The sequence below is a fragment of the Bubalus kerabau genome, chromosome 9, assembly GCF_029407905.1.
Source record: "Bubalus kerabau isolate K-KA32 ecotype Philippines breed swamp buffalo chromosome 9, PCC_UOA_SB_1v2, whole genome shotgun sequence".
In the NCBI taxonomy this organism is placed as follows: Eukaryota; Metazoa; Chordata; class Mammalia; order Artiodactyla; family Bovidae; genus Bubalus; species Bubalus kerabau.
Window position 1 is genome coordinate 69,075,360 of NC_073632.1, and position 21,173 is coordinate 69,096,532.

General features: G+C 35.5%; 1 protein-coding gene across 4 annotated transcripts in view; it reads left to right on the top strand.

The window, feature by feature from the left end:
* The window catches only part of RNGTT (RNA guanylyltransferase and 5'-phosphatase), a 239,108-nt gene that overhangs the window by 79,779 nt on the left and 138,156 nt on the right, over nucleotides 1-21,173 (top strand). For all 4 annotated transcript variants that reach the window (XM_055535521.1, XM_055535520.1, XM_055535517.1 and 1 more), the window contains 2 exons: nucleotides 7,431-7,502; nucleotides 13,219-13,383. In XM_055535521.1, the coding sequence (XP_055391496.1) occupies nucleotides 7,431-7,502; nucleotides 13,219-13,383 (237 nt within the window). The remainder of the gene's footprint in view (nucleotides 1-7,430; nucleotides 7,503-13,218; nucleotides 13,384-21,173) is intronic.

Genomic DNA, 21,173 nt, shown 5'->3' on the forward strand with positions numbered 1-21,173 from the left:
TTGTTTTTAGCAAGTGTCCAAGTGACTGTAATCAGGCCAGTTTGCAAACAATTCTATAATTAATTCAGCCAGTCCTTTTTTGGTGGACATTTAGACTTTTTGGTAGCTTTTTGTATTAAAAGACACACTAGAATGCATATTCTTATACCTTTTTCTTTTCACAATTGTGCAGTTTTATAATTAAGATTCTTAGAAATGAGACTGTAATATGCATTTAAAAATCTTTTGATTACAAGTAATTGAAGTCCATCTTAAAGTAACTGAGGAAACAAGAACTAAATTGTCACAAATAATTAGATTTCAGCTTGATTTGCTTCAGACTGGATCTGGGGACTCAAGTGATATTGGCCAGGCCCTGTCTTTCTCTCTCTCTGTTTGCTTTACTTGTCCGTTCTCACTGCATGAAGATTCTTTCCACATGGGAGGTGAGTTACATTGCAACCCAAGCAGAAAGGGAACTTTTTCTCCTAGTATCCATATATCGGTCCCAGGGAAGATTCCAGAGGGCCTGGCCTGAGTGACGTGTACACCCAAGGAAGAATGATGGTGGAGGCCAGGAGCTCATTGGTGGCGGTACCACTTGTGGTACAAGAGGAGCAGTCCTTGCAGGGAAGGGGCAGTAACAGGCTATACTGTACTGTGGGGACTATGCTGGATTCGAGAGCTTTGCCCATTTTAAACATTGACATGTATGATTACCACTTTCTTTCCAGAAAATTTGAACAAATGTATGGTTATGCCAACCATATGTAAAGGATCTGTATACTGGGTTTTTAAAATTTAAAATCTTCTAATTTTAAATGACTCTTTCATTTTAGGGGATAATATATAGCACAGTGGTTAAGAGCCCTGACTCTAACTGATAGTGCCTGATTGGCTCCATAAGTTATGACATGAGGGCCCTCCTATGGTTTACTTGGTTTCCTCATCTGTAATGAAGTTAGGCTAAGTTCTTGGTGCTGCTGTGAAGATTAAGTTGGATGGGTTATAAAGTGCTGATAATAGTGTCTGATACATAGTGATATTTACCTCTTAATTTATGTGAATTGTTAAGGAGGTTTAACATTTTTCACTTATTACTGTATTTAGTATGGTACAGAGTTAGGGTATTTCTTTTGTGAGTTGCCCATTCAGATCTTTTACACATTTTTCTATTGGATATTCATCTTTTTCTTACTGGTTTACGAGATGTTTTGTTTATTGAGGTATTGCCTTATGACCCATATTTTATAAAAATGTGTTTTTAATTTTTTTCTAGTGTTTTCTGTGGCACAAGTATAAATTTATGTAGGTAAATTATGAACACCTTTTTTTTTTTTTAAATTTTTGTTGGAATACCGTAGATTTTAAAGTGCTGTGTTCATTTTAGGTGTCCAGCAAAGTGAATCAGTTACACACACACACACACACACACACACAGTTTTTTAGATTCTTTTCCCATGTAGATCATTAGAGAGTATTGTGTTCCCTGTGCTATGCAGTAGTTTCTTATTAGTTATCTTTTTAATATATAGTAGTTAAACACTTTGGTTTTTAATATTTGGCTTTTGTGCCATTTTAAGAGATATTTTTACTTAAGAATTACTATAATACTCACCTGTATTTCCTTCTAATACTTATGATTTCATTTGTAAATTTAAATACTTGATCTACCCACAATATATTTTGATAAAAGGAATAAGGTAGGGATACAGTTCTATGTATTTCCCAATGTCTAAGCTATTGCCCCAGCATCAGTCAGCTAATCTGATTTTTCCTTTTAAATTACATATGTCATTTTTAAATTATGTCTAGGATTTCCGTATATCTTTGTTTCTTGATTCATTTTCCTATTCTGCTAATATTTAGGACTTACAGTGGTAGTTTTAGGTTGACTTAAATGCTATAACTTTAGCATACAATTTAATGTCTGATAGTGCAAGAATACCCAATATTCTGGCTCTTCTGAAGTTTACCACTTAGATTTTATTCTTTTTTTAGCTTTTGGGTGAAGAAGGCTATTTGAAAAGGTAGGCTGAACTAGTATGTTACACTCTGTACAAGAAATCGCTTGTATTTTTCTCTGCAGAGTGATCTCTGGTAGGCTTGGTTCTGCACTATTTATGTTTCTGTTTGCTCTGTTTGGTTGTGTCATTTATCTGTCTGCCACACCTTCACTATTTTTCTTTGGAGGGAAAAGGAACTCTACATCTTTCTTATGACTTCCCACAACTTTTAAGTCTCTTTTCTACCGAGATACTACTCATGTTCTTTAATATTTCTTCACTTTTTTCAACATTAAACCTTTTTCATGAGGTAGATTAAATTATATCTGACTAATAGTCTCTGGAATTTGTATGAGAGTGCTTTCTGTCTTAAGATGAAATTTGCTCCTCTAGTTTGGAGTTGTACTAGCAGGTAGATATTGGAAGACTAGGGAGTAGCTTGTGAATGTTTGTTTAAACTCTCAATGATAGAAATATCCTCATGAAAACCACATGCATACAATATGTATTTATTTGTTTAACAGAGGGAGTACCACTTTCTAAGTGACCTGAATACTTATTGCCCCCATCTCATGTGCTTTTTAAAAAATTTACCAGTTATATATTGGCTTGTGCTGGCCAGAAGATGGATGACTGTGATTGGAAAATGAGATGGTTTGAATTAGTCACTTGTGAGGTGTAGTTTTAAGTGCTTAGAAGGTTCAGGATGTGACCTAGAGAGAGTGAGAGTTTGAGGTTGTGTGGAAAAGAGCAGTGGACATAAGATGAAAGAAAGTTTTCTATGGGGCCTAATGAGTGATGATAGCAGTCCAGGTTGAGACGATGACTGGGCCAGGTACCAAAGATTAAGAAAGAAGGAAAGAAACTCATATAGTTGGTTGAGACTGAGTAGCAACAAACAGAGACTGAACAAAGAGTAACTATAGTCACAGAGTTACCTATACTGCATACTCTGTGAGGCTACTAGTAAATTTTCATTCCTATGACAGTGTGTGTATTAAAATACTTTACATGTATACGTAAACGTTTTAACATATCTGTGTGTGCGCGTGTGCACGTGCACACACATACCCCTTGTGGTTGACAGAGCCACTACATAAGATTGGAAATACTGTTCACTGCACATCTCCAGGGTGTGCCATTCTTGTCCTGGTTGATGTGACAGGCGTCCTAGAGTTGTGCTGTCCATAATCTGCATCACCAACACCACAGCTGTGGTAATTAGTTCATGGGACAGCAAGAACATTTATTTTGATTTTTGTTACTTTCATTTTATCTAAGTTCCATTTTTTTTTTTTTTTGCATTGTGATTCATAAAATAAAAGGAAGAGAAAGACTCTTTAAGTTACAGTGTTTGCCAAAGCTTAGTGTAGTTTTTCATTCCTGTCGTGTGCCGTGCCAAAGAGTGCAGGCAGTGCTTAGAAGATTGAGGAGAAGGCCTCACCTTGGAGACACTGTACTTCTTTGGGGAGGGATGGAGAATGATAGGTGAAGAATAAAATAATAATCTGACGATGGGTATTTAAAACAAGTTCTAGGGTGGTTTAGAGGAGAAATGAATCATATCTAATTAGTAACTAAAGATGGTTTATAAAGGATTTGGCATTAGGTTATGGGAGGATTTCTATAGAAAGAGACTTTGGTTGGACATGAGCCAAGGGTATTCCAGGTAGAAATAATGCTTAAAATTTAGATGTTTAACCCTCTGCAGATTTAACTTAGCAATACTATTTATTTTCACCCCAAACTTGGATAACTGAGAGCAACATAATAGACTCTTAGGAGATTTAAAAATAGCAATATGATTCATGATGTCATTTACTTGGATCAGAATTATAGCTACCATATCTGTTTTTCCACTTAGTTAATTAAAACAGCCCTCTTTAGTTTCCTGTTTCTTCTACATTTTCATTTGCAAATTGTTTTTGTAAAATTCCAAATCCAAGAATAACTCAAACTACCTAATTGTCTGGCTGTCAGATATGAGTGTTGAGGCTTTTGTTTTGCTCTCTAAATTATGTTCTTTGACCTACAAAATGTGGAAAATTGGAGTTTAGAAATACGGCATTAATTCACTTGAAACAAATCAGTAAAATTCAATCAATTTTATACTGAGGATAACAGGAGAATATAACAGTTAATCATTAAAGTTAATAACAAAAATCCTGGGAAAATGACGTGTCTTTTCATCTGTTAATTTTTTATAAAAGTATATGAATGCTTGTTAAAACTTTAGAAAGTCTGTGTGTTATAAAATAGAAGAAAACTCAGCTATCGAGATTAAGTTTTAACCTTTTGATGTGTTTCCTTTTAGTCATTTTGTTATGGCTGTATTTATGTATATAATCAACACGTATATAGCTCACATTTAATATAGGCTGTATGTCAGAGGTTCCTTCCTTTTCCTTTCATCTTAAGAACTGATTTTTGGATTTCTTTTTCAAATTTAACTTTATTAAGAAAGTTGAAATATAATTCACCATTCTAAAAGTGTATAAGTTAGTGGTTTTTTGTATTTGTAAGATTGTGTGACCACTTTATTGTTGTTGTGTAGTCACTAAGTTGTGTCTGACTCTGTTTTTTGTGACCCCATGCACTGTAGCCTGCCAGGCTCCTGTGTCCATGGTATTCTCCAGACAAGAATACTGGAGTGGGTTGCTATTTCCTTCTTTAGGGAATCTTCCCAACCCAGGGATCCGACCTGCCTCTCCTGCTTTGGCAGGTGGCTTCTTTACTGCTGAGCCACTAGGGAAGCCCTGTGCAACCACTGCTGCTAATGCCAGAACATTTTGTCACCTAGATGTACTATGATAATTAGAAACAAGTGGGCCTTATCTAAAAGCATTTCAAAGAATGGGTTATCTTTGAGATAAGCTTTGAAGGCCCCAAGTTTTCCATGGTTATTTCCTCTCATTAAAACTCTCATTGGTTCTTCAAAGTACTCAACTTAATATTGCCAAAATACTCAACATAATATTCCTTATATCTGGGCCATGCCAAGTCTTTAGCATCATCTTTGACTGTGAGCCGTTGAAACCGTAAGTCCTACCTATTACTGAACCTTAGATTGTTTACCCCTTTTTTCATTCTTAGGTTGTTTCATGCAGGAGGGTAAATCTAGGCCCTGTTTCTAAAATTTGATCATAGGAGAAAATCTATTTTCTCTTCTTCACTAGATTTTATTTATTTATTTAAAATTTTTATTTATAAGTGTGGTTAAAAAGGATCCAGTTCAGTAGTGGTAACTATATGCACACTGTGGTGCAGCAGATCTCCATACCTTTTTTATCCTGTAAAAGTGAAACTGTCTACCAGTTAAACAGCTTCTCATTATCCCCAGTCTGTGGCAGTCACCATTCTACTTTCTATGAATTTAAATCCTTTAGATACCTTATATAAGTGAAATCATGTGTTATTTGTCTTATTATTACTGGCTTATTTCACTTAACATAATGTCCTCAAGGTTTATGCATGTTGTAGTATGTGCTGTATTTCCTTTTCAAGGCTGAATAATATTCCACTATCTGTCCATGCCACATTTATGTATTCATTCATCTGTTGATGAATATTTGGGTCCCTTCTCTTAGCTGTTGGAATAATGCTGATATTATATACAATGGGTGTATAAATATCTCTTCAAGATATTATTTTTAATTCTTTTGGATGTGTACCCAGAAGTGGGATTGCTGGGTCCTGTTGTAGTTCTAATTTTAATTTTTTGAGAGAACTGCTGTACTTCTCTCATACTGGTTGCTCCATTTTACAGTCCCACTAACAGTGCAGTTCAGTTTTCTTAACTAAGTTTTAGGCTTAAATTTTTTTTATGTTTACTCACTTTTCTGTACCCTGGAGCAATGGTGACGGCTGTGGGGATGGGGGACATTGTGATGAAGCCTAGGTATTGGGTTTTTGTTAGAATCCCTGGGTTCTATTCTCTTTTAAAAACTGTGGGTGAAAGTTTTCTTCAGCTAGTTGGGAGCCATAGTTTATTCTAGTAACTCAGATTGTTTCTTTAGCATGGAGTCCCGTAGCCTTTATTACAGTGGTCTGCTATTTCAATTATTCTTCAGTCTGAAGAGGGGAAAAAGACAAGAAGAACCACTGAGTTTGGTTCTCTATATTTGAGTGTAATAGTGACAGTTATCAAGAATTTGTCATCTATGAATAGGGCTTTTGGGGGTTTAGTGGGCTTGGGGCTGAATCCTGCTGTGCATTTTTGTTTTACCAGAAGTTTGGTAGTTTCCATGGCTGTCAGTTTTTAAAGTTTACTGGTTTGTTTATTCCTTTTTACTTGTTTTGTTTGCTGATAACAAACTGTCTTTTTTGTTATTTTTAACGTTTGAAGAATATACGTATTTATTCATTTCATCAGGTAATTTAAGAGGGAAGTTCTGTGATGTCTGTTCTCTGAACCTCTAAGTCCACTTAACTTCCATCCACCCATTTTTGAAAAGATTAATTGAAACCTGTTATTGGTACTGCCTTGTTGGCTCATAAAATTCTCAGATACTTAAATAAAAATATTTCACTAAGCAGTTTAAGAAAAGTGATTTATGTTGTGTTATATTCAAGATGATAACCATAAATAAATGTCAGTAGTGCAGCAAACAGAATTTGAGAAAGAAACCAATTGGTAATAATTCCTTAAAACTGGAAAATGTATCTGTCCTAAATCAATGTATTCTTTGTAATTTTAGATGGTTGTGTGTGAATATTTCATCGTGAAATTAGATAACAAGTAGCTTGCTTACTTTCCTAGGAGGAATATGAAGGAAGAAAAAGAATTTTAGGTTAAAACCTAGTATTAAGAAATAAAATTTAAAAAATTTTACTTTTATACCTATAATTACCCTTTAGTGTCCTTTATCTCTTTTCTGTCAGTGTGTGGAATTTAACTTCTTTTCACTTAATGGAGTATGATATCATATTCTCTTGCACTGTTCCTTTGATCATAGTAGAGGGATACGGAACCAAGAAAGACTGTATGGGTCACATGGAGATTTAATCTATAATAAGGGTACCATTTATTACCTATAGGTTTTATGATTAAAGTAATTGGCATATGACACAATGTAAAACAATAATGATTTAACAAAGTTAACTTTTTAAATGTTCCTGATATTTGGAATTTAAAATTTGTAGTCTCTTTTTCCTAATAGTTGTTTAGTAATCCAAACACCATGAAATGTAGCATAGTAATTCACATATAAAAAAATGACGAAATATTGTCATGATTTTATTGCAACACAGAATATATTCATGATGGGGCTTTTTGAGCTGACAGTCTATTGATTTCATTTGCATATAAATGTGTACACTTTGAAATTTCATCAAGTTGTATATTTATGCTTTATGTACTAGTTTGTATGACTGTTATACTTTAATCAAACTAAAGAAATTGCTATTAAAATATGAATAAAGTTACCTTTTTTTTTCTCTTTCAAGGAAATGATTATTGACAGAGTTAATGGACAGGCTGTTCCTAGATACTTGATATATGACATAATTAAATTCAATGTAAGTACTTTCTATAATTTATAAAATAAAAATTGTCAATGAGATAATTGGTTTTTAACAAATAAAAAGGATGATTGCTTTAGAGATAGTAGGAAAGAAAAATGATGAATCTGTCAAGTTACTCATTTGACACCTTGTTAATACTTTTACATCTCCTTTTCTTTCTCTTTATTACCTAACATTTTGCACGTTTCTTGTCTTTGAAGTCTTTAGGAACTTCAAGTGAGTATAATTGTGATAAAATAAGATAGTATTTTGTAAAATGGAAAATTGTCAATTTTAGCTATCTTGTACTGGATTTTAAAAAGTCTCCAAATGTTATTACTGTCTATCACTTAAAAAGAGAGAAACTGACTATGAGTGTTGATTGTATAACATGGAGGCAGAAAGATGCAGAAAGAAAACAAAATGTAAAACTTCCTTTTGTAAATAAATAAAAAAGTAGGAATTATATTCTCTACCTATTTCCTACAATTTTAGACTTACCTATAATCTGCCTGTTAATGCTGAATTATGGTATAATGACTAAATTATTTAGGCAGTACAAGATGACTTCTGTAAATGCAAGAAGTTCTCTCAATAGTGTATATCCATGAAAGGGTATAGTTGTTCCTCTCAATATTTTATTCAGATTGCATAATCACTTAGTATTCAGACCAGGCTGAAAGCAATTAAGACTTTGGGAATTAAAAGTATTAAGTTTTAAGGCTTTGAAGATTTGTAACAAAATTTTTAAAAAGTTCTTTTTTGGGGGATATACATTTTAAATTGCAGTATTAAGATTCAGGATTGTATTAATCCAGATTACTTTTTCTCAGAAATTTTCAATTACATATCTCATTTTTTGTTAAATTTCTATTTCAAACAGAGTTTCAAATTTACGAAACTGAAGGTCAGAAACCAAATTTTAATTTTGTTCTCTTTGTGACTACTATGTTCCTCAAGAATAATGCATCCCAGGATTGACTTACTCCCATCACCAATCTTGGATAATGTTCAGTGGACCATAATGAGATGTAAAGAGTGGGGGTGGCCTTGTTTCTTTGTGACTGGGGGCACACTGTCTCCTTTGCCTCCTTGTTAAATGTTGAAGTTTAACATTGTCAGTTTTACTCCATTTTCTTTTTAATAAGGATTAAATCATTACAGATTTAGTAGAAGTTTCTTATGCAAACCTCTCTCATTCCATTCATGATCCCCCTTATCCAGAAGCAGCTTCTACCCTGAAGTTGCTGTTTATTATTCCCATGAATGTTTTTAATACCTTTACTCACTTTAATGAATTAGTATTTTATTACATTGTATGAATAAACAGCATTCATCTTTTCCCCCTCTTTGATGGACACTTGGGTTTCCATACTTTGCTGTTATGCTGCTGTTGCATGGAACAGTTTTATATACCTTTTATTGTGCATGTGTGTCCAAGCTTCTCTAAGACAGCTCTCATTCTTGGGATATGATCACCTGTGCTGTGCTTAGTTGCTCAGTCGTGTCTCTTTGTGATCCCATGAACTATAGCCCACCAAGCTTCTCATCTCTGTCCATGGAATTTTCCAGGCAGCAATACTGGAGTGAGTTGCCATGCCCTCTTCCAGGGAATCTTCCCAACCTAGGGATTGAATCCAGGTCTTCCACATATAGGTCAAAGAATCCAGGTGGATTTTTTATTGTCTCAGTCACTGGGGAAGCCGTGGTCACCGGGGAAGCCGTGGTCACCGGGGAAGCCGTGGTCACCTGGGAAGCGTTTTAAGAAATGCAGTCCCTCATCCCTACACCATGGAGATTCTGATTACATTGGTGACTACAGCTTTTTTGTTGTGCTGCTAAATTCCCCTCAGGAGTAGTTGTACCACTTTACCACAGTTGATATTTTCAGACTAAGATTTTTGGCAACTGGATAGTTTTGTTTTCCCCTGGTTACTAATGAAGTTAACCATATTTCTTTTTTTTAATTTTCAGATTTTTGTTTTTACTTATTTATTTATTTGTTTGGGCTGCCCTGGGTCTTCGTTGCTGGGTGCAGGCTTTCTCTAGCTGCAGTAGAGCCGGATACTGTCTAGTTGTGGTGCTCGGACTTCTCATTGCAGTGATTTCCTTTGTTGCGAAGTGTGGACAGTAGGGTATGTGGGCTTCAGTAGTTGCGGCTCACGGTCTCTAGAGTGCTGGCTCAGTAGTTGTGCACAGACTTAGTTGCCGTGCAACATGTGGGATCTTCCCACACCAGGGATTGAACCCATGTTCCTGAGCTTCCCTGGTGGGTGGTTCAGATGGTAAAGAATCTGCCTGCAATGCAGCAGGCCCCGCTCTGATCCCTGGGTCAGGAACATCCCTTGGAGAAGGAAATGGCAACCCATTCCAGTGTTCTTGCCTGGAGAATTCCATGGACAGAGGAGCCTGGTTGGGCTATAGTCCATGGGGTCGCCAAAGAGTCGGCCACAAATGAGTGACTAACACTTGCCCCTGCTTTGGCAGGCAGGTTCCCAACCACTGGACTACTAGGGAAGTTTGAAGTTAAGCATATTTCATGTTTATTTTTACTTGCTTGAATTTTTCTTTTGTGATTTAATTGCAAGTTCAAATAATCTTCTAATAGTTATCCTTCCTGGATTCTAATCCTTTCTTAGTTATATATGTGACAAACAATATGTTTTCCAAATTAATATCTATTGAGGCACAGAATTTTTTTCATTTTAGTGAAATCAAAGTCACCAGATCTCCAAGTTTGTGCTTTTGTGTCTTGTTTAGGAAATTCATCCATATTTTGCCGTAAAAATGATGAATTCATGGTTTTTATCTCTAGGTTTATAATCATTCATTCAATAAGTATTTATTGAGTGCCTGTTACTATTTTTCATTGGTTTTAATGTCACATTTTTCACATTTCTGATAATAAGATATAATTGAAAGCATCATATGTTTAATTCTTTAATTTACCATGGAGCTTTCATTGATGGTTTCATTTAGGGCTTCATGGTGGCTCAACTGGTAAAGAATCTGCCTGCAGTGCAGGAGACCTGGGTTCCATCCCTGGGTTGGGAAGATTCCCTGGAGAAGGGAACAGCTATCCACTCCAGTATTGTGACCTGGAGAATTCCATGGACTGTATAGTCCATGGGGTCACAAAGAGGCAGACACCACTGAGCGACTTTGACTTTCACTGATGATTAACCACTTTGTTTATTTTGATTTATCAAATCAAGGTCACTATGAGAAAAATTTTTTTGAGATAATAGTTTAAAACTTTTTAATCCCTTAGTTTACTGTTTTGTCAAGCAGTAATTTCATTGATTATTTTTTGTATGTCAAGTATTATTCTAGGTATCAGGAATACACAGAAGACTAGGACATGATTTCTTACCTCCAGGGAATTTATGATTTAGTGTACTGACCTCCAAAAAAGGCTACTTCCTCAACAGTTCATTGGGATTTGAAAAGAAGAAAGATTTATTCTTAATCTATTATTCAATTTTTGTCTGTTTTATAATATACAGTTGTGTATATATGCAATTTATTAGAGGCTAATATGCATGTATTATACACAATTGTTAAGATATGTGTTTAGATTGAATGCAAAATTAAAAGAAACTTGTGCACTTATGAATGGGGATGTAAATTAAAGAAATAATTATAAAAGTATCATAAGTATAATATCAAACATATTAGGGAGAAATAGGGAAGTATATGGGAGATATATGAGAGGTAACAGAGAGGTGAGCATATTCCAGGTTACCCTGGGTATAGTTGAGTCGTTTGAAGTGTGGAGTTGTAGACAGAGAAGGTGACCCATTAATTTTGAAGAAGTGAGCCTAAGAGGTCAGGAGCATTAGATGGACATTTGTGTACTTGATGTGTGGTGAGATGTGGGATGTAGCAGGAAATGAGAGTGGATTGGTGGTTGGGGGCCAGATTACTTGAATAAGGTGTTTTAGCTCAGTTCTGTATAAAATAGGATACTACTGAAGGGTTTTAGTGTATGTTAATGATATGATCATACTTTAATTGTTTTGAAAGATAACTCCACTGGCAGTGTGGGTAGTGTTTTGACCTAAGAAAGAACTCAAAACACAGAAGACTATTGAAGAGTCAATAGTTTGAGTGCTTCCTGTAGTCTATTCTCCATAATTCAGCATATCTATCAGGAACTTCCTTTATCATGGGTAACACAGATTTGAAGGTGAACTTACTTTCTATCTATAATTTTTAGATTATTTTATTTCTTAAAAAGAAGCCTTGCTTGTTTCACTGTAATTTTATAGGAGTCTGAACTCATCTAATAAATGAACCTGACATTTTAGGTTTTTCAACCTTGTTGATGACATAGGTGATGTGGAAAAGATTGCAGATGGACTACATGGTTATTTACTAACTACCATTTCCTCAATAAACATCTGTTACAAACAGCTGTATGCCATTATATAAAGGGAACATATTCTATCTCATATCTAGCTCTCATTCACTTTGTTTTGCTCTGTATTTTTTGCTGAGTATCAAAATTGTCATCCTTCCAAAGTTGAGAAAAAGTCATCCTTGAGGTGTATTTAATGGGGCGTATTTAATTTCACAGCTTAAGCAAGTGTTGTCCCCTCTTTGTAAACAATAGGTTGGGTAAATGTTAGGTTGAGTAATATAGATTAGAGAAGAGGAAGAAGGCAGAAAAGATAGGGAAAATGCTGGGAAGGGTGTCTAATTGTGAAGTAAAGAAGAGAGTACTTGGTATCCTGTTGAGGTGATGCTGCTTATCTGGACCATTACTGTCATCCAAGTGAAGTGTTATAGCTATATTTGTATATCCAGTTAGGAGAGGGCAGATCCTTACCCTCAACTCATACAAAAGCATTACGTGTGCTTTTTATTTCATCATTCAAACCATGTGTATATATCACATATGTATGCCTCTGGCTGCATGCATGCTCAGTCATGTTCAGCTTTTTGCAAACCAATGGACTGTGGCCCATCCTTTGTTCATGGAACTTTCCAGGCAAGAATGCTGGAGTGGGTAGCCATTTCCTCCTCCAGGGAATCTTCCTGATCCAGGAATCAAACCCATGTCTCCTGTATCTCCTCCACTGGCAGGTGGATTCTTTACTACTGTGCCACCTGGGAACCCCATCATATATGTATACCATAATATATATACTGTGTATATACATATGGAGGAGTGGATTACTTTCTTTTTTGAATGTATTTTATAAACTGTTCTTTATTAGTTTTCAGAGTTGGTAATGTGTTTCTTTAATAAGTATCATCTTCTTGATGGCTGTAAGGTGTTAGCATTTTAAACAACAAAACAATGATTTTTTTTTGCTTATTTTGGTGTGTTGTTTACATATACTTTCCTACCTACTTGGATTTTAGTTTTTACACAGGTTTTACTAATTCATATAAATAATAAAAGTGATTAGTGAGTATATTAATACTTTAAGATGTGAAAGCTTTGGATCTAAAATTTGTATTTGAGGAGATTTATATCATTTCCCTATATTCTTTTATATATTTATAATTTAAATAATTCTGTGTATGTGTATTTGCATGTTTAGGTATGCTTCTATCATTAGTCCTTCAGGGCTGGCACGTACGGTGGTGCAGGATGTGCATTGGGCAGCTGCAAAGGATGTTGTTTATATAGACTGCTATGTATAGTGTGACAGCCTAAATAACTATGCTGATACAATAGTTTTTAGTGTTGAAATTTAAATAATTGTCTGGTTTAATTCAGGCACAGCCGGTTGGAGATTGTGATTTTAATATTCGTCTTCAGTGTATAGAAAGAGAAATAATAAATCCTCGACATGAAAAAATGAAGACAGGGCTCATTGACAAAACACAGGAACCATTCAGTGTCAGACATAAGCCATTTTTTGACATCTATGCTTCAAGAAAGGTAAAGTTTTCTAATTAGTACTTACAGTGTATCAAAATTTAACTTGTGAAAGGAATATGAATGACATTTTGAGGCCCTCTTGTCTTGATTTTTCCAGAAATTACTTGAATATTAGCACTGTTTTGGACAGACATGTGAAATCTCAAGTCTGCACATTGACAAAATTCTGTTTTTTTTTTAATTTAAATATAATTGATTTACAATTTTGTGTTAGTTTTGGGTGCACAGCAAATTAATTCAGTTACATATATATGTATATATATTCTTTTTCATTATAGGTTATTGTATAATGTTGAATATAGTTCTTTGTGCTGTACAGTAGGTCATTGTTTATCTACTTTATCTTGGTAAGATTTTAGTGATGGAAACTTAAGTTGTTCCTTTTTTCTCATAATAGTATTTGATTCATGGTTGTTAGTTTATGTTTTTTAAAAAACTGTGAAGAGAATAGAATTATATAAAGTGAAAATCACCCGTTAGGCCTTCTGAAGGTCAACAGTGTTTAGTGTGTAGTCTTATTTAAAAAACTAATTTATATATATGGATGTATATATGTACATGGAGAGTTTTCTTTTGTTATTGCTTTTTTGTTGTTTTGACACTGAAAATGCATCATACTAAATATTCTGGATTTATTTCACTTAACAGTACTTGGAAATACTACTTGGAAATATTTCCATGTCATGCAAAGAGATTTGTAATTGCTGCATAGTATTTGACAGTAAAGATGCACCATGGAATTATTATGTTTCAGAAGAGGGGTGGTTAGGATAGAGGAATACAGGAAATAAAGCAACATGAGCAATTACATGTTTTAAATTTTTTTCTGGTATAATCTCACACGTTGGATGATGTAAGTTTGTGTTGTATTTGAACTGCTTCTGCTCAAGTCTGCTCAATTTGGTATTAGGCCTTGGATATAATATTAGCAATAATCTTAGCCCTGTTGAATGCCTATCTTTTTTTTTCAACAGATACAAATTTACACTTTCACATTTTGCGTAATGCCTGCTTGGCATGGTCCCGTTGGTTGACTTCTGGTGCCACAGCCTTCCTATAGTTCACTGCTTGCCTTTAGTCTGTTTTGGCTGCAGGAATAGGGGTGCCTATAAGAGCCATACACTTCTGTGCCCTGCCCAGTTGGTAGGGTAAGGATAATGTTAACATTTAGTGCAGATCACACCCTTCATGGAAATCTGCTAACTGGAGTTATGTTCAGTTCAGTTCAGTTGTTCAGTCGTATCTGACTCTTTGCGACCCCATGAACCGCAGCACGCTAGGCCTCCCTGTCCATCACCAACTCCCAGAGTCCACACAAACCCATGTCCATCGAGTCGGTGATGCCATCCAACCATCTTATCCTCTGTTGTCCCCTTCTCCTCCTGCCCTCAATCTTTCCCAGCATCAGGGTCTTTTCCAATGAGTCAGCCCTTTGCATCAGGTGGCCAAAGTATTGGAGTTTCAGCTTTGTACCCTTATAGAAATATTTTCTAAATTATTAATAAAGCATAAAAGTTGAGCAGAAACCAGATTCTTTCAGTTTGCATTCATTTTTTAAAAAAACCATTTTGACAGCTTGTGTTGCCATAATTCAAAGTTTAGCGTTTAAGAAAACGTGTTAGTGTAGTTTTATTAGTCAGAATCAGTGCTGCTTAGAAATGCTTAGAAAATTGTTCTTCAGGGATCTTAAGCAGTTATGGTGAACAACTTCTCGTAGTTTTTCAGTAGAAAAACATGATGCTCTTATTTTCCTTTGTGCTTTATGAAATCCCCCTTTGAAATTATCATAGGAAATTCTTTTAAAGCAGTTCTAATATTTGGCATTTTAAGTATGTCACCTTTCCTTCCTTTTTTAGTTATTTCTGTTATTTTTTGTTCTCAGTTTCTCTTACCAAGGTGTAGAGTTGTGGAATACAGAGAGAAAGCACGTTTTATAGCAGAGTAGGTCTAAAGCAGGCTGTGGTAACACCAGTTATAGAATAGTAGCTATGGTTGACAGGTTATTGCTCTGGAGATTCTTATTATTTTTATCTTTGTTAATGGGAATTATAAAGTAGTGATATTATGAATGATGCAGCATTCAATTTATCTTGAGTCTCCTTTGTGCCAGTTTTGGTACATAGAGATCTCCTTCGATCTTTTTTTTTATAGATGCATAGATTTCCATCTTATCATTATACCATACTTTACTTAACTAATCCATAGTCATAGACATTAGGGTTATTTTTAGCAGGTTGATAGGTTTTTGTTTGTTTTGCATATGGATATCCAGTTGTTCCTGCAGCAGGGAAATATGTATCATTTCTATGAGGAAGGCTAGGTTTTAGATAGTTTTAAACAAACTATAATTCTGAAAAGTGTGTACTTTTGGGTAGAAAAAAGTAGAATTTCATTTCTGTCTATTCATAAAATCTTGAACATAACTGATTTTAGAACTTTATTAGCACAAGCTCTATAAACAGCCTCTTCATTTTGTCTAATTTGATCCGTCAAACTAGTGAAGGGATAATGAGTTGTTCAATTTTTAACTTAATATACATGCATAGATGTTAGAACGCAGCATCCTAAATAGTATTAATAAGTAGCAGTTTCTTAAATTACAATTTTATTTGAATTTCCAGTTTGAAGGCCAGTTAAAAAAGAATTATATCAATAGATTAAATATGGTTAACAAAATTTTTAAAGTCAGACAATAGATAGTTTCTGTTTATCGTCTTAGAAGAGTAACCATTGCTATCAGCGTTTATTGTATCCATCAGAATTTCTTTATACAAGCAAGTACATTTATTTATATTCTTACCACCCTTACCCAGGAGGTGATTCTTGACTTCCTTTCCTATACTTTGCCATTTTTTTTTTTAACTTAAAAATTTATCTTGAGTCGTCTTTGTGCCAGTTTTGGTACATAGAGATCTCCTTCAATCTTTTTTTTTAATAGATGCACAAATTTCCATCTTATCATTATACCATACTTTACTTAACTAATCCATAGTCATAGACATTAGGGTTATTTTTAGCCTGTTGATAGGTTTTGTTTGTTTTGCATTTGGATATCCAGTTGTTCCTGCACCAAGTATTAATGAGATGATCCTTTTTTTTTCATTGAATTCCTTTTGCATCTTTATAAAAAATAAGTTGTCATGTATGTTTGGGCCTATTGCTAAAGGCTTTCTTCTGTGCCCTTGATCTGTATTATCTATCTTTGTGGTGGTAATGTCTTGACTACTTTTGTTTATAATAAATCTTGAAATCAGACAGACTTAATCTTCCAACTTGGTACTTCTTTTTTAAAGTTGTTTTGGCTATTGTAGGCCTTTGTGTTTTCATTGACTTCTCTTTCTGCATTTTGTTTATTATTTTACTTTTAATCAAGATTAGGTGTTCAGTGTGGTCAAATAGCTTTTTATCTACTGTAAACATATAGCTAGAATATAGTTTTCTTTCCAGCTTAGTTTTATTTATTTTATGAATTAAGCAGAAATATATCTTAACGTTGAAGCTTTCTTTTGTTCCTGGGATAAGCCCTACTTAGTCTTAATATATTATTATTATCTTTTGAAAAGGCTTTATTTTTTAGAACAGTTTTAGGTTCATGACAAAATTGAAAGGAAGGTGCAGAGAGTTCTTATCTACCTCCTGCCATCACACTTGCATAGCTGTCTTCTTTAGTACACTCCCCATTTTTCTCTTTCATATGACTAAGCCTGAACTTGGATTATCTCCCATTTGCAAAGTTCTGTTTCTGCCAAGTTATTTCTACTAAGTTGTCTTCATTTCCTGCTTGTTTGCCTCCCTCCACTCCATACCTTTCTCTTATGAGTAGTTATGTTCCCTCGAGGGGTGTATGTAGTTAGCATTTAGCTAGACCATGGAAGGCATCAATCTTGAATGGTTTTAGGAAATTATGGTTGATTAAAAAAGAAGATAAGCAATACCTCAAGAAACAAGAGAAAAATAAATAACCTAACTTTACACCTAAAGCAATTAGAAAAGGAAGAAATGAAGAACCCCAGGGTTAGTAGAAGGAAAGAAATCATAAAAATTAGGGCAGAAATAAATGAAAAAAGCAACAAAGGAGACTGTAGCAAAAATGAACAAAGCTAAAAGCTGGTTCTTTGAGAAGATAAATAAACTAGACAAACAATTAGCCAGACTCATCAATAAAAAAAGGGAGAAGAATCAAATGCAACAAAATTAGAAATGAAAATGGAGAAATCACAACAGACAACAAAGAAATATGAAGGATCATAAGAGACTACTATCAGCCAATAAAATGGACAACTTGGAAGAAATGGATGAATTCTTAGAAAAGTATAACCTTCCAAAACTGAACCAGGAAGAAATATAAAATCTTAACAGACCCATCACAAGCACAGAAATCAAAACTGTAATAAAAAACCTTCCAACAAACAAAAACCCAGGACCAGATGGCTTCACAGGTAAATTCTACCAAAAATTTAGAGAAGAGCTAACATCTATCCTACTCAGACTCTTCCAGAAAATTACAGAGGAAGGTAGACTTCCAGACTCATTCTATGAGGTCACCAGTCACCCTAATACCAAAACCAGACAAAGAGGCAACAAAAAAAGAAAACTACAGGCCAATATCACTGATGAACACAGATGCAAAAAATCCTTGACAAAATTCTAGCAAACAGAATCCAACAACATATTAAAAAGATCATAAATCATGATCAAGTGGGCTTTATCCCAGGGATGCAAGGATTCTTCAGTATTTTCAAATCAATCAATGTGATACACCACATTAACAAATTGAAAGATAAAAACCATATGATTATCTCAATAAATGCAGAGAAAGCCTTTGACAAAATTCAATATCCATTTACGATAAAAACCCTCCAGAAAGCAGGCATAGAAGGAACATACCTCAACATAATAAAAGCCATATATGATAAACCCACAGCAGACATTATCCTCAGTGGTGAAAAATTGAAAGCATTTCCCCCAAAGTCAGGAACAAGACAAGGGTGCCCACTCTCACCCCTACTATTCAACATAGTTTTGGAAGTTTTAGCCACAGCAATAAAAAAAAGAAAAAGAAATAAAAGGAATCCAGATTATAAAAGAAGAAGTAAAACTTTCACTGTTTGCAGATGACATGATCCTCTACATAGAAAACCCTAAAGACACCACCAGAACACTACTAGAGCTAATCAATGAATATAGTAAAGTTGCAGGATATAAAATTAACACACAGAAATCCCTTGCATTCCTATATACTAACAATGAGAAAACAGAAAGAGAAATTAAGGAAACAATTTCATTCATCAGTGCAACAAAAAGAATAAAACACTTAGGAATAAATGTACCTAAAGAAACAAAAGACCTATATATAGAAAACTATAAAACACTGATGAAAGAACTCAAAAATGACACAAATAGATGGAGAAATATACCATGTTCATGGATCAAAAGAATCAATATAGTGAAAATGAGTGTACTACTCAAAGCAATCTATAGATTCAGTGCAATCCCTGCTGCTGCTACTGCTGCTAAATCACTTCAGTAGTGTCTGACTGTGTGACCCCATAGACGGCATCCTGTCCCTGGGATTCTCCAGGCAAGAACACTGGAGTGGGTTGCCATTTCCTTCTCCAATGCATGAAAGTGAAAAGTGAAAGGGAAGTCACTCAGTCGTGTCCAACTCTTCATGACCCCATGGACTGCAGCTTACCAGGCTCCTCTGTCCATGGGATTTTCCAGGCAAGAGTACTGGAGTGGGGTACCATTGCCTTTTCCACAATGCAATCCCTATGAAGCTACCAATGGTATTTTTTGGAAAACTAGAACAAATAATTTCACAATTTGTATGGAAATACAAAAAACCTTGACTAGCCAAAGCAATCTTGAGAAAGAAGAATGGAACTGGAGGTATCAACCTGCCCGACTTCAGACTATACTACAAATCAACAGTCATCAAGACAGTATGGTACTGGCACAAAGACAGAAATATAGATTAATGGAACAAAGCAGCCCAGATATAAATCCATGCACCTATGGACATCTTATCTTTGACAAAGAGGCAAGACTATACAATGAAGAAAAGACAATCTCTTTAACAAGTGGTACTGGGAGAACTGGTCAACCACGGTAAAAGAGTAAAACTAGAACACTTTCTAACACCATACACAAAAATAAAATGGATCAAAGATCCAAACATAAGACCAGATACTATAAAACTCTTAGAGGAGAACATAGGCAAAACACTCTCTGACATAAATCACAGCAGGATCCTCTATGACCCACCTCCCAGAGTAATGGAAATAAAAGCAAAAACAAACAAATGGGACCTGCTGCTGCTGCTGCTGCTGCTAAGTCGCTTCAGTCATGTCTGACTCTGTGCAATCCCATAGACGGCAGCCCACCAGGCTCCCCCGTCCCTGGGATTCTCCAGGCAAGAACACTGGAGTGGGTTGCCATTTCCTTCTCCAATGCATGAAAGTGAAAAGTGAAAGCGAAGTCGGTCAGTCCTGTCCGACTCTTTGCGACCCCATGGACTACAGCCTACCAGGCTCCTCTGTCCATGGGGTTTTCCAGGCAAGAGTACTGGAGTGGGGTGCCATCACCTTCTCTGAAATGGGACCTAATTAAACTTAAAAGCTTTTGCACAATAAAGGAAACTATAAGCAAGGTGAGAAGACAGCCTTCAGAATGGGAGAAAATAATAGCAAACAAAGCAACTGACAAAGAATTAATCTCAAAAATATACAAGCAGCTCCTACAGCTCAATTCCAGAAAAATAAATGACCCAGTCAACAAATGGGCCAAAGAACTAAACCAACATTTATCTAAAGAAGACATACAGATGGCTAACAAACACATGAAAAGATGCTCAACATCACTCATTATCAGAGAAATACAAATTAAAACCACGAGGTACCATCTCATGCCGGTCAGAATGGCTGCTTTCAAAATGTCTACAAACAATAAGTGCTGGAGAGAGTGTGGAGAAAAGGGAGCCCTCTTACACTGTTGGTGGGAATGCAAGCTAGTACAGCCTCTATGGAGAACAGTGTGGAGATCCCTAAAAAAAAACTGGAAATAGAACTACCATACAACCCAGCAATCTGGGCATATACACCAAGGAAACCAGAATTGAAAGTGACAGGTGTACCCCAATGTTCGTTGCAGCACTGTTTACAACAGCTAGGACGTGGAAGCAACCTAGGTGTCCATTGGCAGACGAATGGATAAGAAAGCTGTGGTACATATACACAATGGAATGTTCAGTTCAGTTTAGTTCAGTCGCTCAGTCATGTCCGACTCTCTTCGACCCCATGAATTGCAACATGCCAGGCCTCCCTGTCCATCACCAACTCCCGGAGTTCACCCAGACTCATGTCCATCGAGTCAGTGGTGCCATTCATCCATCTCATCCTCTGTCGTCCCCTTCTCCTCCTGCCCCCAATACCCAGCTATTAAAAAGAATGCATTTAAATCAGTTCTAATGAGGTCGATGAAACTGGAGCCTATTATACAAAGTGAAGTAAGTCAGAAAGAAAAACACCAATACAGTATATTAGCGCATATAAACAGAATTTAGAAAGATGGTAACGATGACCCTACATGCAAGACAGCAAAAGAGACACAGATGTAAAGAACAGACTTTTGGACTCTGGGAGAAGGCAGGGGTGGGATGATTTGAGAGAATACCATTGAAACATGTATATTACCATATGTGAAATAGATAGCCAGTCCTGGTTCGATGCATGAGACAGGGTACTCAGGGCTGGTGCACTGGGATGACCCTGAGGGATGGGATGGGGAGG